Raw genomic sequence first — 17,020 nt, 5'->3', positions numbered from 1 at the left:
ATATTTGATAGTGACAGGGAAGTCAAGAAGAAGCAAGGGCATCTTAGGAAAGAAAATATAGAAGAAACAAATGCTTAAGGGGAAGCCAACTGTAATAAGTGAGACCTTGAAAAATAAGCTGAAACAAGGGAAGAGTACTGAGTAATTTAGGATCTGTGACAAAAATATTCTCATGAAGGTGTAAGAAAAAAGGATGAAGAAAAGCTAACTACAGGGTGTGAGAAGTTTGTTAAACAGATTCTTGCCTTAAGTAGAAATATTCATTACAATTGATTGAGCATTGTTGGAAGATTTCTTTGAGAATGGGTGTATTTTTTTAAAATAATGAGTTGTATTCTAACATCTAACATTAGCATTACACAGTTTGAAATTCATTTCTGGACTGAAAAAACAGCATGTGATACAGCCTTTAAAAGGGAAACACTATAATTTTACCAACATCGAATATGAACCTTATCTTAATGTTCATATTTTAAGGTAAATGTTTAATAATCATCATCATAATTACATCCTGCAACAATATCATTAACACCATCAAACAATATCTGTCTATCCCAGGTCCTTGGGAAGGACTCGATACATGGCTAAAATGCCAAATCCAGTCTAAACATCAGGCCAACTGTGTGACAAACCATAATAATAATAACAAAAGAAGACACTGGTGTGCTATTAACTGACAATAGTATTTACTTGGCCAAATTCTAAGTAGTTATACTGAAAGACAGAGGCCCCCAACCTTTTGGGCACCAAGGACCGGTTCCATGGAAAATAGTTTTTCCGTGGACCAGAGGGTGCGTGGTTGTGTGCTGCCTGCGTCTTGCCGATGGGTCTTTGCTTGTTTGTGCGGCCTGGTTGCTGATATGCTGTGGCCCGATACTGGTCCACGGACCAGAGGTTGGGGACCCCTGCTATAGGAAACTTCCAGCCTTCATCAGTAAGCTGAAATTATATGTCTTTTCTAGTGCTATTTTAATAGAATTAGCTGAACATTATTTACATGTGATTTACATGTAAATTTACACTAAAATTTACATTTTATTTTATTGTATTTGAAAAGCTGTAAAATTCATTGTGCATACATTTTCTGAACTTTCAAACTTATGGCACATACCAAATTTCGAACAATAAATACCTATGCTTGCTAACTTCTCAATATAACAAACAGCTCCCATTTTAGAGAATTAGACAGAAACATTTTTTCACTTTTCAATAATACGAATGAATTAAAACTCAATTTCTATTTTAAAGCATTCAATAATCACTTTAAAAACTATACTTGGTTTTATTATCAAGTTTGACAAATTGTGCAGTTGAATGCAAAATAAAGCTTCTAAAATAAGATTCTTTTCTTGTCCTTGTGTTTGTGATGAAAAATGGAGCATTATGAAAGAAAAAAATATTGCAATGGTCTATTTATGTATGAGTTGAGCATTTTACTAATATTTTCAACCTTTGCTTTTGCTGAACTCCTTCCCCATAAAAATGATTGCTTTTATCTTAATCAAATATGCAAATATGTTGTTATGTCATATTATATTATTATAAACATTAATTATACTATACTATACTGTACTGTATTAATATTAGCATAGCATGGCATGGCATAACATAGCATAGCAGGCTTGGTTCTCATTTGCTGTATCATCCTATCAATGCATTCAGTGGTCAAGGAATCACTACAATAGTTCTTTTGATTTTCACCATAATGTTATAGGGAAATACAATTATGAATATATGTAGTCCTTAACTTACAACCATAACTGAGCCCAAAATTTCCATTGCTAAGCAAGACAGTTGTTAAGTAACATTTTCCCCATGTTATGACCTTTTTTGTCACCGTTGTTAAGTGAATCACGGTAGTTGTATATATAAAATTTCTTCACCTCGCTCAAACAGCTCCGTTTTAGTGATCACTGTGAATGAGTGATGTGCCTGTGTATCTGGCTCCTGCTTCTCTGTTCTCTCCCAAATAAACAAATAGTTTCACCTGTGAGACTTCTGAACTGAGAAATCATATTATGATTCATTATATGCTTTGCAAAACATGGTTCATACACCATGAACAACGGTAGGTTTATTTTAACAGTGAAAGACAGAATAACAACAAAAAATCCAGAAAAACGCATTTCAAGAAAGTTATAAATTGATTTGCATTTTAATGAGTGACATACATATTTGACCTCTTCACAAAACATGACTTAATACAGGGGTCTTCAAACTTGGCCCTTTTATGACAAGTCCCACTCCTCTTTGCAGATCCTCTCCAGGTTTCGAGGCTGACATTTGGCAGCTCAAACCTTCAGCTCCCTCCACAGATTTTCTATGGGATTAAGGTCTGGAGACTGGCTAGGCCACTCCAGGACCTTAATGTGCTTCTTCTTGAGCCACTTCTTTGTTGCCTTGGCTGTGTGTTGGAGTACCCATCCACGACCCATTTTCAATGCCCTGGCTGAGGGAAGGAGGTTCTCACCCAAGATTTGACATTACATGGCCCTGTCCATCGTCCCTTTGATGCGGTGAAGTTGTCCTGTCCCCTTAGCAGAAAAACAACCCCAAGAATAAAGTTTCCACCTCCATGTTTGACGGTGGGGATGGTATTTTTGGGGTCATAGGCAGCATCTCACCTCTTCCTCCAAACACGGCGAGTTGAGTTGATGCCAAAGAGCTCGATTTTGGTCTCATCTGACCACAACACTTTCACCCAATTCTCCTCGGAATCATTCAGATGTTCATTGGCAAACTTCAGGGCCTGTACATGTGCTTTCTTGAGCAGGGGGACCTTGCAGGTGCTGCAGAATTTCAGTCCTTCACAGTGTAGTGTGTTATCAATTGTTTTCTTGGTGGCTATGGTCCCAGCTGCCTTGAGATCATTGACAAGCTCCTCCCATGTAGTTCTGGGCTGATTCCTCACCATTCTCATGATCATTGAAACTCCACAAGGTGAGATCTTGCATGGAGCTGCAGTCTGAGGGAGATTGACAGTTAATTTGTGTTTCTTCCATTTACGAATAATCACATCAACTATTGTCATCTTCTCACCAAGCTGCTTGGCAATAGTCTTGTAGCCCATTCCAGTCTTGTGTAGGTCGACAATCTTGTCCCTGACATCCTTGGATAGGTATTTGGTCTTGGCCATGATGAAGAGTTTGGAATCTGATTGATTGCTTTTGTGGACAGGTGTCTTATATAGGTAACAAGCACTTTAAGAGAGTGCTCCTAATATCAGTTTGTTACCCTATAAAAGACACCTGGGAGCCAGAAATCTTGCTGATTGATAGGGGATCAAATATTTATTTCATTCATTAAAATGGAAATCAATGTATAACTTTTTTGAAATGCATTTTTCTGGATTTTTTTGTTATTGTGTCTCTCACTTAAAATAAACCATTAAAATTATAGACTGATAATTTCTTTACTATGCGTTTAGTATAGTATTTGTTTGCACCAATAGGAGGGCAAATGTACAAAATCAGCAGGGGATCAAATAATTTTTCCCCTCACTGTAGAGTTATAAGGAATACAACTAGCCAGCTGTCTGGTTCAGACAACACAGTAAGTAACATTTGGTTTCTTTTTACTATTGTGGATTTCAGGAAGAACCAATTGGAAATGAACAAACTGTGTGTCTAGTTTGCCATCCGCACTGTATGCAGATAAATTTTCCCATAGGCTACTAAATTCATGTTAGCACTTTGATACCCTTTTATAGCTTACGGCTTATGATTATACAGATAATCAAACAGAAGACATGTACAGAGTTTTTCCACTTCGATTGAGACATTTCTAAGGCCTGATGAGAATGAGAAGATACAATCGGCCTTTTGTGACACCAGTAGTCCTTGGGTTACAACCATAATGGAGCCTGCCTATTATGCTTGGGCAGCCATAATGCTTGTCTGCCTCAGGCCTTACAAGGGATCCATGAGACATTCATGCTTTTTTCCCCACTCATCCAAGTTCCTGCAAGCCTTGGGCCTGCTTCCCTCCCCCATCCCCATCAGGTCCCTGCAGGCTTTCAGTTTGTTTTCTAAACCAGGCCAGCTGACAAGGCTACTGGTGCAGCTCACAAGCTTTAGGCTTGCTTCCCCCCCCCCCGCCCCCAAAGCCATTCAGCTACCCAGGACTTAAAGGACTTGGTCTAAGGCCTAGCTACACCTAACTTACCTGTTTTTTGCAGCTTCTGAGAGATGCACCCAGCCGATGAGAGGCTCAGGTTTCCTACAGAGAAAACCTCATAGCAGCCATGTGTTATTCAGCAAGCAGCTGCTATTTTCTCAATCCTTTTGAAGCCTCCATTTTTAAGGAAACTCAATAACAGAATCTTGAAAGTCTGGCTGACTTTCCCTTTTTTCTCCCTCTCATATCCAAGAGAATCAAGGTGGGCCAGCCTTGAGTTTCTTTCTCATTCACTCTTGTGTTTCAGGGCTAAGCAGATGTTTTTGTAATATAACATCTTTCAGTGTAATTCTTTTTGGAAGTTCTCTATATATTTTTGCAACTTTTTTTTACAGTTTTTGGGCAGGATGAGGAAATCCTCTCTTACTGTTCTGAATTTTATGCATGCTTATTGAGAATATTGTGCTTACTATGAAAACAAATGTATACAGACACACATTTTATTTTTAAAAATACATTTAAATATTCCTCCTATTGGTGCAAACAAATACTATACTAAACATATTCTTTATGGCAACATTTTAATTTATATATTAGATTAAATCAAAGAATGTTGGAATGTATATTATTGCACAGTATATATAGAATAGAATACATTATTGGCCAAGTGTGATTAGACACACAAGGAATTTGTTTCCTGTGCATAAACTCTCACTGTACATGCAAAACAGCAAAGTAATAATCATAATAATGATACCAATAAGAGAAGGTAGTAGAACAGATGAGAAGGTAATGCAGCTATACTACATGGGTAAATATACTTAGATGATAGTACTATGGGAATTAGGTGTTCAGCAAAATGATGGCATAAGGGAAAATATATTTTTGTTTATTTTATAATTTCACTACAATTGTATCTGTTATAGTTAAAATTCACTTTTTATTAACTGGAAAAATATATGATTTTCAGCTATCACCATGGAAGAAAAATAGTTTTATTGTGCAATAAACATTTGTCAGGTTGTAGCTTTTAATATTTGAACTGTGATTCCATGGATAATCTTCACTGGGTTAGACTTCTCTGTGAACTGTGTCATGACTTTGTTGCCACTTCTAATGCATACAGCTGTATTTTCCCTTATCATCTTGATTTGTTGTCAGCTGCAAAGCTGGCAATTCTCACCCACATCTCCAGAATATAAACAAGTTAATAATCACATCCTTGTGATATCTGACTTGTTTACCATACAATACAGTATTCCATTGTGAAAAATGACCTTTTACGGTGCTTTCTGTTTTGTAATGTGCTCTTTAAGAGAACTTTTGTTATCCTAGGACAGTTTATATTTATTCAGGTACTTTTGTTGTGGAATTTTGTCAAAAGCTTTGTGGAAGTGAAAGTAAATAACCTTGCCACAGTAACCCCAATTACATACATAGTAGAAAAGTTTCATCTTCTAATACAGGGATTCTCAAATTTTGCCATATAAAATGATATATGAATTTGCTTATATCTGCCTCTCCCAACAGTCCCCCCAATAAAACTAAGGATTTAATTGGGATTTGGCAAGAAAAGCTAGATGTAGCTTTTATTATGCTTTCTTGACAGCATACTTTCCATAGTATTGCTAGATTGCATTTTTAAAATGTTTTTTTCTTTCGCTTACCATAATTCTTATTTAAGACATTTTAACAAAATCTTGAAAATGAAAGTAATAAAGAATAATATTTAAAAAACAAAATAGTAAAGGAAAGGGAAAGAAAAGAAAATGATTTGTAAAATCTTCATTAACCTTAATATTATACCATAGAAAACCATGCCATCCAAGTTTCAAATTGTGCGCTTCTAATTCTAAAATTCTTTTATTTCTCAACAAAACTCACTCTTTCATCCCAACTAAGCTGCAAAATACAGTTTCAAATCAGGCGGTCCCTATTGTCTTTGTTCCTTTGAAATCATTTTCTGTTTTCAAACACCAGAAATTTGACTTAGTCTACAAAGCCTGAATAACTTTATAAAAAATGAACCCTCACCTCCCCTGTTGTATCTGACACAGGTATTGTGACTCCACACTTTGAGATCTCCTGCTCTGGAATGATAACAAATGTCCGGATTCTACAATCCATGGCAGCAGGAGAATGAAAAGCTAGAACAACACAGGCTTAAGAGTTTACCAAACAGGTACACTTGCTTGCAGAGGCATGCAAACAAATCATCTAATTCCTGTGTGCATTCTGAAATGGAATCATCTAGCAACATTTCAGTTTCTTTATTAAATTTAGAGATTTTCCAACTCAGACAACTCTGGGCTGCTTATATTTTGAAAAGTAAGAAAAATATAATAATAAAGAAAAAATAAATGTCCATCTAGAAAAAAGCATTCAGTATACTAATGAACACTCATGGCATCTTCAACTACTACCAAAATTTTTATTTTATTTAATTTCCACTTAGATGGCTTGAACTTTTGTTTCAGTTGTTTTGCTGCATACAACATGGAAGTTTTGGGTGTTCACTAAATATGCTTGTCTCAGGCAACAACATTTACAATTTTTACATTAAATATGCTCAATTTTGATATTTTAAGAAATTATTGTACATTGGTTGTCTCTGCAGTTCAGTTGCAGCTTATTGCTGAAGCTTGTTTCATATGTTAGGGACAAGTACTAGTAGGTATTGTAAGGTATCAGGAATGAATGAATGAATAAAAAAATAAATCTAGAAATGGGTACCTTTCGATTCATGTAACTTACCAAAAATAATTAAATCATTTATATCTTTTCTCTAATTCAGTATAAAGCTAGAGTGATGTTGCCTTATACTATCAGTAGTAAGGTTGGTAATATTATCTTGTGGAATATATAATTACTATACTGGAAATTATTACAATTTAATAAAGGTAATTAATATCTGTCACCAATAAAGATAATGTCATTTTTGAACATTTTTCTTTTAATGAAAATATTTTTTATTAAAATTCCAATTGATTTCCAGTGTACATTTAAGACTATTATTTTAAATTATATCCCATATGGATGATTGAGAAGTAAAAAATAGTCATAAGTAGTGCTTCATGTCTGTCATTTAACAGCATGAAAGTTGCATATTCATTGCAGTCATATAGATTTAAAATATGTGTAAATTTGTGTGTATGCTGGGCCAGTTCATAATTCTAATTATAGCCATTTGGTATTTGTGTTGTATGAACTCTTAACCATAATTTCATGGGAAGCAGACATGAAATAAATATGCTTTTGGAGAAATGATACTACCAAAATTACCAATTACTTTTTTCTACCTGCAAGAAATTACATCTTATTAAATCATCAATTATATAGTTAGAATGCTACTACTTCTTGATGGCAAAGCATTGTTATAATATGAAACTTTGTTTATGAGCAATGCAATCACATTCATAATCAGCTGATAATGCACATCACTATGTTTCCATTATTTTCTGAAAAAATTGAATTGGAAAATTTCCTGGAAATCCTTCTTATGCAAATTAGGCTTATCTGCACAAAACATTTCATGTAAGAACACTTTCTTTTCTGTCCACAATGAACAAAACAATCCTCTTAAAATACTTAGAATATTATATGATTTTTAGTTTTTTTAAATTTGTATAATATATTATTCCTGATAAACATTCATAATTTTTTGTGTTGTTTTTATAGTAAATATAAGTACTATACATATTTTTTCTCACATACTCGCTAGAGATAACCACTTGGGGGGAAATGATTAAACTCTCCAACTAGCAAGCTTGGCTAATACTATATTTGAAATAGCATCTCTTATTGTTAGTAATGAACAGTGTGAAACATACAATTTCCTATATAAAAATTAAGCACTAGAAAATTTTCTGCCTTATATCGTTGAGTGCGGATAAAGTCTAAAGATGATAATGGGCCAATTCAGTATTTTTGAAGATTCACAGTTTTGTGAGTAATAGGAATAATTGCACACAGCATAGGGAATAATTGCAAACTCTTGTTCTGTGACATGTTTGTGATGCTTATGAAGTTATGAAGAGTCTCAGAATTCTAAGTGTGCAGCTGCTACTGACCAACATCCATTTGCGGATGTCCCCAATTGGCATAAAAGAGATTACATTTTACAATCCAGAGAATTGTTTGTTTTAGCAACCACTAGTTGACTATTCTAGAATTTAAATAATGCTTTGAAAACCAAATCTTCCAGCCTCTAGTGTATTAATGACTAATTTTAGCCATTAAATTCACATCCCTGGGCTTGATCAAAAATGTAAATTTTAGTTTTAAAATTGTTGAAGATTTTGCACAACAAAATGTATTCACAAAACAATTTTTCATTATGACACTCAGCTTCACACTTAATATGATATCAGTTTTTCTTACTGTATTTATATATATTTGACTTTCAATGTCAATATTGATTTTCAAACACTTTTCCCTAGGCAATTAATAACCATCCAGTTTAAAACTCATAGCCTTCCATTCCTCCAGGATATGGTTGTCGTTAGTCCTTAAAAAATACTCTGAATGTCTTTCCAATGTAAAAATAAAGGCACTGAAGTATATACGTATGTATCCATATAAATGAACCTATCCCCAATCCTGTCAATAGAGAAATTAATGATTATTCTAAAGTGATGGAATATTTTTCCTGAGTTTCAGAGGTGGGCTTAGGTTATGGAATGTGAGAGGCTTTATGCCTAGGTATTGAATTTAACTGATTTATTTATTATGTGCTATCAAGTCATTATCAACTCTTAGCAACCACACAGATATACAGTATCTTCTCCAAGATTTGACCTATTGTCAGGTCTGCAATGGTGCATACAACACCACTGTAATTGACTCCATCTGCCTTGATACTGGCCATTGTCATCTTCTTTTCTTTTAGCTTTACCAGCTGTTCTAAAACAGCTAGTTCTTATTATTGTGAGTCCAAAATATGACAGTTTGAGCTTAGCTAGCTACAATATTTAGGAGTTTTTCCCCATCACCAAAATACAAAGGTGTCAATATTCTTTCTACCATGTTTCAAAGGGCAATTTTTGCTTCCATAAACACTCATAGGTTAAAAACCATTGCTTGCAGAATTTTGATATTTTAGGTATGGACATGTTACAGCATCTCAATATGTTTTCCAAGGCCTTCATTTCTACCTTACTGAGTTTGGGTTAGTGGCATATAGATTTGGTTAAAAAGTATTAGTACCCCTCCATTCCCAACCCCCAGTTCCAATTTGCTGTGAAATGAGTTCAGATATGCAAGTAAATGACATCTATCATTCCTTTTTCCATAGTCCATAGAAAAGGCACTTAGCTTTGGAAGTATGGCTTAACATGTTTTTTTTTGCAAATAATAAAACAAAATTGTTCCTCACTTTTTTCTAAGACCAGCTTGAATATTTGGCATCTCCCTTTTCATATAAGACTCTAATCTACACTGGATGATTATTTTGTCAGCATAAAATTGGATCCTGTTAAGTCTCTCTTCTATGCTACTTTGGTATCTGTGTGTAGTCATTTCTAATCTATTGTCTACTGTATTCTTCCCAATTTGCTGTCACTGTTTGGTTCTTCTGTTACTTGCCATATTTATTTAAATATTCCATCAAATCCTGTAGTCTTCTGACTGATTAATGATCGAGTGCTTATTTAACTTCGTCTTGCAAGTAGTACATGTCCTTATTAATAGGAATATGTTTTAATGTTGGATTTAATATTAAATTATCTTAATTTAATATATTCCTATTTGTGTGCAAAGATTATCTCTGCAGAATTTTACTATTTATGAGTCATGTGGAACCAAAATTCCATTTTAAAAAATAGTGTATTAGTTTTAAGCTTGCCTGTGGGCTATTTGGATTTTTTGATGAATCAAGATAGGTAAGGCAACTATCCTGATTGGTGTCCACTAGAGAGCAGCACTGCTTTTATATCTGAAATTAGGAAGTGCAAAATAAGTGGATCCCTTTTTTTTCTATGTTATTGTCAACTGATTCTCTAAGCAGAGCATATTTGCAAGCCGGTTTATGTTTAAACTACTATGGATTATTTGTGTAAAATTAACCTTTCTGTCTGAGAGCTCAATTTTACAATTTGATTATTACAGCTGCTTCTCAATAATGGGAACTAGACAATGGTACTGTTTATAATTTCCTTTTTTAACACAGAAATACTGAATTTTGCAGGAAAACCAATTCTTTTTCAAAGTACAAAATGTCATAATAACCTAAGAAACATACTAAATGCCAGAATAACTATTAAATGTTGATACAAATCAAATTGAGGTTTTTTGTGGTGTTTTTCAATATTAAATAACTGCAAATGCCATTCTGTTTCCCAAGCTATAATACTTATGGCTTGGCTTGAGATTTGAATTGTGGTAACTACATTATGAGAAAAATAAAATGAAACAAAACAATACAATTGCAACCATACTTTTCTACACATAACTATGAAACTTCCAATATAAAAAAGTGGGGGAGAGGGGGTTGAGGAGAGGCTGGTTTGCCTGCCTGCCTGCCTTTTGTGACTTTATTTTGTTTGAAGCACAGCTGGAGAAAAAAAATGCTGGGTATGTACAGTATATTAATTTGTAGAAACTAATTGTTCTATAAATTCTATTTCACCATGTAGTTACTTTCTAAGTGACTTTTCTTTATTACTTACAGCTCTCTTTATGTTACTGATAAGAACAAGAAAATTTTTTTTATTACTTTGGACTGATTTATGCTAAGTTTATGGTTTACAGCAGTTACAAGATTGTAGATTCTTTTCATGTGTGCTCAAAGATTACCCTCGTATTTCGGATTGGAAGATTAATTCATTGTACAATTTGATTATTCATTTGTCAACTTTGGGCTAATTATTTTTATACAGCTAGGGCTGGGCCTTTGGTGATCGTCTTTCTTACTAATAGGATTCTGTCTGCTTCAGCAGGCAATAAATGAAAGCTATATGTAGAGAGTAGGAAAAAAGTTTTAGCATATTGTAACAGCTTCTGGTTAATTTGAAATGAGGAAGAAATTGAACTTGTAGCATGTAGTTGAAAAGCGTTGCAAATATTTTGTGGCCAGTAGTTAAATAAGTGAATAAACAATTAAAATCTTTTTAAAATAAAAGGAACAATGTAGTAGCCTTCTGATCCTGAAAATTGTGATTTCTAGACCAACTTATAAATCTTTATCTTCATTTTAAGAGTGAAGAAGAGATTGGGAATAGGACTAGTTAAAAAAAATCAGCAGTTTTTTCCTTTAGAATTTAAAATCAGGAATGTTTTTCGTAATTAGAAATTATTTTATTGCTTCCTTTGAAGGACGAGGGTAACCATACATAATCTGAAGGGCTTTTTTTCTTTATGAAGGTTACCAGGCATATTTCTCTTAGGTGTAGATCTATTTTTCAAAATGAATATACATTAAAATGATCAACCTTTAATTTCGAAACTTATGATTTATGACCATTCATTTAATGGCTGTTCAAAATTACAGTGGTGCTGAAAGGAGTGAGTTATGACTGGTCCTCACACTTAATGACTGGGGCAGCAGTCATGTGATCAGAATTCAAGCACATAGCAACTGGCATGTATTTACAATAGCTGAAGCATCCTGGGGTCGTATGATCACCTTTACAGCCTTCCCAGAGGGCTTCCAAAAGACAAAATGTTCGGCATCTTAAGTTATTTATAAAAATATAAAGGAAGGTGTGTGTGTGTGTGTGTGTGTGTGTGTGTGTGTGTGTGTGTGTGTGTGGCAAAAGAGAAAGAGCCAATGGTGAAAGCCGAATTTGCTTAACAACTCCATGATTCATTTAATTACCATGGTGATTCGCTTAACAAGTAAAAAAAGGTCATAAAAACAGGCAAAACTCGCTTAATGACTGCATTGCTTAGCAATGGAAATTCCAGTCCTAATTGTGGTTATAAATGAAAGACTACCTGTACTCTTCAAAAACAACATCATCCCCATCCGCTTTATAAGCTTTGGTTGTTGTACATACATATAGATATTTGGTAAGTGAAGATAAAAACAAAAAAAGCTGCTTTTCATAATCCCTGTCAGATTTGTATAATTAATGGGAGTATCCAAAGGAGTGTTTTTTAATTATATAATTTAATAATTTCAAGTGTTTGACTTGAACATATATAAGTTGCATATCCTTCCCTTATAAGAAAAATGTGTACAAATGTAATAATAATAACAAATGTATATAGAGGTTATGGAAGCTGCAGAGCAACTTGGTGAGGTTATAGATGAGAAGTGTCTATGTATAGATGCCTTGGGTATATGAGGCTGTATATTGGTCTCCTAAGTAGACTACTTCCATCATTTTAGAACCATTGTGTTCTCCAGTAACTAGTTTTTCAACATGTTTGTGTATGTTTTTTTTAACTTACACAAGTGTTTTTGAATGTTGTCTGGGTGTTATTTTACTAAAGTAATGTTTACTTCCCACAACCCATAATATTTGTGAACCCCTTGCTTACCCTTTTAAATAGATTTGTCCTTAACAGTAAAATGCTGTGTGAGACACTACTAGTCATCTGACTTGCATAAGTGCTTCCAATATTATCTTGTCTTAGATATACGATAATATCAGCATTAATCTCTGCCACATGAGAAGTTAATACTTTTTTGAAGATGGACGGTACGGATTTCTTACTATTAGAACAAAATCTTTTTCCAAGAGATTCAGAGCTATTTATTTCAAAGAGTTTTTCTCTTAACTAATTACTGAAGTGACACGAAAAGCACCCGACAAGAATTGACCCCATTGTGCCTTTGGGCTATGTTTGCTTTTATAATAACATTGACTTTACATCGCTTGCAGTTTAGACTAGAACAAGAGTAAAATGAACCTTGAGGCTATGAAAAACCTTGAGAGCCCCCCCCCCCCCCAGTTCTGGTGCTTTTATTATGTGAAATCAGGCATAATCGGCTTCTATAGTCCCAAGATACAAATGATAAAGAAATAGATTAATAAGAGTATTGTTTACTTAATTATCACCCTTTCCAAATTGATGGGAGAAACATAGATTTTAACATTTTGCTGAAAGAAAAAGAAAAGACTAAATGGCACTGTTGGCATTGCTTTGATAGGAATGTTTTTTTCTTCTTAGATGCGGAAGAGTGAAAATAGTATATTTAATCTAAATAAAATAAATACATTGACCTATGAAGAGTGCAGTTAGGAAGGGCTTATATTTTCCTAAATTAGTATAATGTGTTATAAGATTTTGATGCTGATATACTTAATATTTTAAAAAAGAAATTACTTTTCATTTAAAGAGAATCTGCTTCCTGCTGAAGAGGCTAATATTTTAATTAAGTCTAGAGTGAAGCTTTTTGAGTATCTGCTGATAAACTCCCACTTTTATGTTGATGGTAATTAAACAGATCCCTAAGGAGCCCAGGAGGCGCTGCGCAAGGCCCATGCTAATTGTCAGACATGAGACACTGACCAGTTGGTTTGCTCTTGAATAGCTGATGGCGTGCTGTCAGCACAGCAGTTTTATTTTTATGTATTGTGAGCTGTTGTCAGGGCTAACTGGGTCCTATTGTGGCTGAAGATGTTGCGCAAATTGAGGCAGATGGCTCTGATTCAGACACGTGTCATTCAGAAAGGGGAGAGGGAATTGGCCCTGCAAAGTGGGGTCACTGTGGGTCGCAGACCTGCTCCATACTTGTTAGTGTTTTCAAAAGCCCATGTGCAGCAACTTTGTTGTGCCTTGGGTTCTCCCTGTTTTTTTCAAGCAGAGAAGAGGGGGGTAGTTTGCTTTGTGAACATTGAAAAGTAGCCTCTTGCCATGTCTTTCTATCCTGTCTCTTGGGTCTGGCTGTGCATGTAGAATGAATTAACAGGATTGACAGAAGTTCATTGTGCCTAAAATGGCTTTTCAATCAGTTGCAGTGCTTAAAAGAGTAGTTTTGCTTTTAATTCCATGTAATGAGTAGGTTTTTCATGTTTTGGAATTTAGTAATAGAGGATTATAGCTCATGATTCCTTTTATTGGCCAAAGCCATTAGAAATCTACTTAATGTTCCAATATGTAAAACTGAAAAGATTTGTTAATTTGGAAAGTTCAAATCTTTGAGGGGGCTTAAGAGTGTATGTTGTAGAGACCCTTCTTTTATTGATTACCATGTGTATTATATTAATAAGACTTTGACTGCTGAATGAATACAGTTAACCTTCAGATCAGTTATGTTCCCTGTAAAGCTGTTTTAGGCCAAATTTAAACTGAACTATTAGGTTTTAAGAATTTTTAGTTTTTTATGCAAATTATATAGATACAATTATACAAAATTATATTATTTTCATATTGCATTGTGCAGTGTTAATGGTTTGGCTTTTTGTAAAGCTTTGTATTCTATGGGAGTCTTGTGAAGTTTCACCCCTTTAATTACTGAAACAAACCCTGCATTTTATGTTAGTTTTATAGGGAACCACTCACCAGTTTTGTTTTTAATCTGTTAGGTTTGCGGCTAAAACTGTGCACAGTGGGTCACTTGTGCTTGTCACAGTGGAGCTGGAAGAAGGATCCACAGCACAGCTCTTCATCAACACGGAGAAGACGGTGATTGGCTCTATTCTTTTGCGAGAGCTGAAGCCTGTCCTGTCCCAGGGGTAACCAGCTTACATCTGGACTTCAGAATCTGGCACACCACAACAGTGCCTGGCATCCACTACGGCTGCCTTTCATTTACAATAATAGCCTTTCCATCTGGCGGTGGGGGAAGAATACACTCTTGACATTCTTGTCTCCTGTTTTAGAATGCTACAGTGTATATCTATCACACAAACAAGCATTTTGCTCCACTTCCCCTTGCTTTCCAACCAAATACGCATGCTACTCTCCTTTAAATTTTAAATGTTACTTACACATTTTTCCTTTAGCCTGATTTTCCCTTCACTCTGCTAGTTTTATTATGATTTTTCTATTTTCTGTGAAGACAGGGAAAAAAGTGATAAAGTGACTTAGAAAAATTAGTAGAAAAAAATCAGCTTAATTAGAACAATTAAATAATGTTTGTGGAAATCACTGAAATGATCCATCATGAGATAAGTTTTTGATATGGAATTTGGGGGCGGGGGGGGGTATCATTTGAAAGGAATAACATTTTTAGTGTTTGTTGTCCAGTGGTTAAGGCAGTATTAATCATTTATTTGTATCTGCTTACTGTAGGTGGCATAACTCCTAAACATTGAGATTATAATAAAGTAGCATTATGATAAATGAGTTTTTCTTTTCTTTTTTTGAGAATTGGATAACACCCCCAACTGATTTGTATGTGTGTCCTATAGATTTAAACACTACTAGTTTGTTGTGTTACTAAAATAGCACTAGACTACAGATACTTCATACAAAAAGAGCTGCAGTGCTCAAAAGTTGGTGCAGTTACTTCACAGTCTGCCTTCGCAGTTTTCTGGCCATGAAATCCATCACTGCATTGGGTATCCCAGCAAAACTACTTTTTGTGCTTGTACTTGCACCCTCAGAAGTTTTGGGAGGACCACAAAGTAGTCACATTAAACTTTTAAGAAACCTTCAGAAACCTACCAAAGAAGGAATACCCTGCAGTCAATATGTAGGCTCTAATAGTTTTTTTTTTCAAAGTTGCTAACATTCCTTGTGAAAGAATAGTCCTATAGTTGTAGCATATGAATAAAAAATTAATAAATTCTATTTCTGAAATCCAACAGTATTAGATTTCCAAAAAAATTTCATTTGTTCAATTTTGGATACGTAGATTTTTACTGATTCTCTACATGCACCTTTTTAATGTATTCCTATCTAACCAGTGTCACTTTTTTGACAGAATGTTCTGCTACAAAAAAGCTGGGGGGAAAACAGCTAGGAAGAAAAAAAGGGGGACAGAAATTTTGTGCATTCGCCACTGTCCCACTTCCACCCCAACTCTGTAGGGTGTTACAAAAGGTCTTGGAACTTATCTAGAAAATTTTATGGTGGCTGCAATAGAGATAGGATTGTGATATATGAGAACAGTGCATTGATAATAGTATTAACATTATGGACTTCAATTATTAACATGATAATACATATAAAACTGATGCAATCTAAATCTAAGTATGTTTTTCTTGAGCGGATCATCAGTAAAGAGCTATTTTAGCTTCTTATCTTCATATAGCTTGAGGCGGCTAATATTTTTTTTCTGTTGGCTGTGTTACTATTTAAAATATGAGGGAAATTTATTAGGTTTCTGTAGAAATCAGAATCACAGAAGTTTTAAAAACCCCAGTAATTTCCAATTAAAATGCATTCTTACTTATCGGCTGTACTCTGCAATCTAGAAACTCAGTAACATAGTCTCATGGTATTTCTGTACTATGGATGCATAACATGACACATACCCATCATTGATATACCTCACATATAAGAAAAGACTACAGGCGATTCACTGATCTACTGCATTCTTGGCAGTGTCATTGGCTAAGGCCCAATTTTATATTTTGCTCCCATTTGAAAATTATTGCTTTAGAGTTAGGTTATATGATGCTTCTGTAACATGACAATGCCTCAAATGCTATTTGATCTTATATAATGCTTCACTGAGGTTTAATATAAAATAATTTATGTTTTGGTTCCAGCTAATATTCTAAAATTACATAAAGATAGACATCATCTCATAAATGCATCCAATTCTCACTACAATTTTTCAGCCTATTTGGTAAAAATGTACAATGCAATAAATGGAATAGTACCTATTCTCTCCCTATGCTGAGACAATCTTATTTATTACTAGACGACCCATGACCCTTTGTGTCATCCTTTCAGAGATATTTCCTTACTTAAACAGAGAAACAGAATGCAGGCAGATTGCTATTATTTGCTATTATTTAGGTTCTAAAATTAAGAAGAAAATATTTTATTAAGATGCATAGGAAGA

General features: G+C 34.4%; 1 protein-coding gene across 3 annotated transcripts in view; it reads left to right on the top strand.

The window, feature by feature from the left end:
• Window positions 1–16,231, top strand: part of AP3B1 (adaptor related protein complex 3 subunit beta 1) — a 167,582-nt gene extending 151,351 nt beyond the window's left edge. For 2 of the 3 annotated variants that reach the window (XM_083353111.1, XM_083353112.1), the window contains exon 27: window positions 14,589–16,231. In XM_083353111.1, coding sequence (XP_083209237.1) covers window positions 14,589–14,742 — 154 coding nt within the window. In that variant the 3' untranslated portion in view covers window positions 14,743–16,231. Of the gene's footprint in view, window positions 1–6,173; window positions 6,299–14,588 lie in introns of all 3 variants that reach the window. The other variant, XR_014491277.1, reaches the window with a different exon arrangement.
• Window positions 16,232–17,020: the final 789 nt, after the last annotated feature.

The sequence above is a fragment of the Vipera ursinii genome (assembly GCF_947247035.1).
Source record: "Vipera ursinii genome assembly, chromosome: 2".
In the NCBI taxonomy this organism is placed as follows: Eukaryota; Metazoa; Chordata; class Lepidosauria; order Squamata; family Viperidae; genus Vipera; species Vipera ursinii.
The sequence above is the reverse complement of the archived record's forward strand: the minus strand, read 5'-3'. Positions and strand labels throughout refer to the sequence as shown.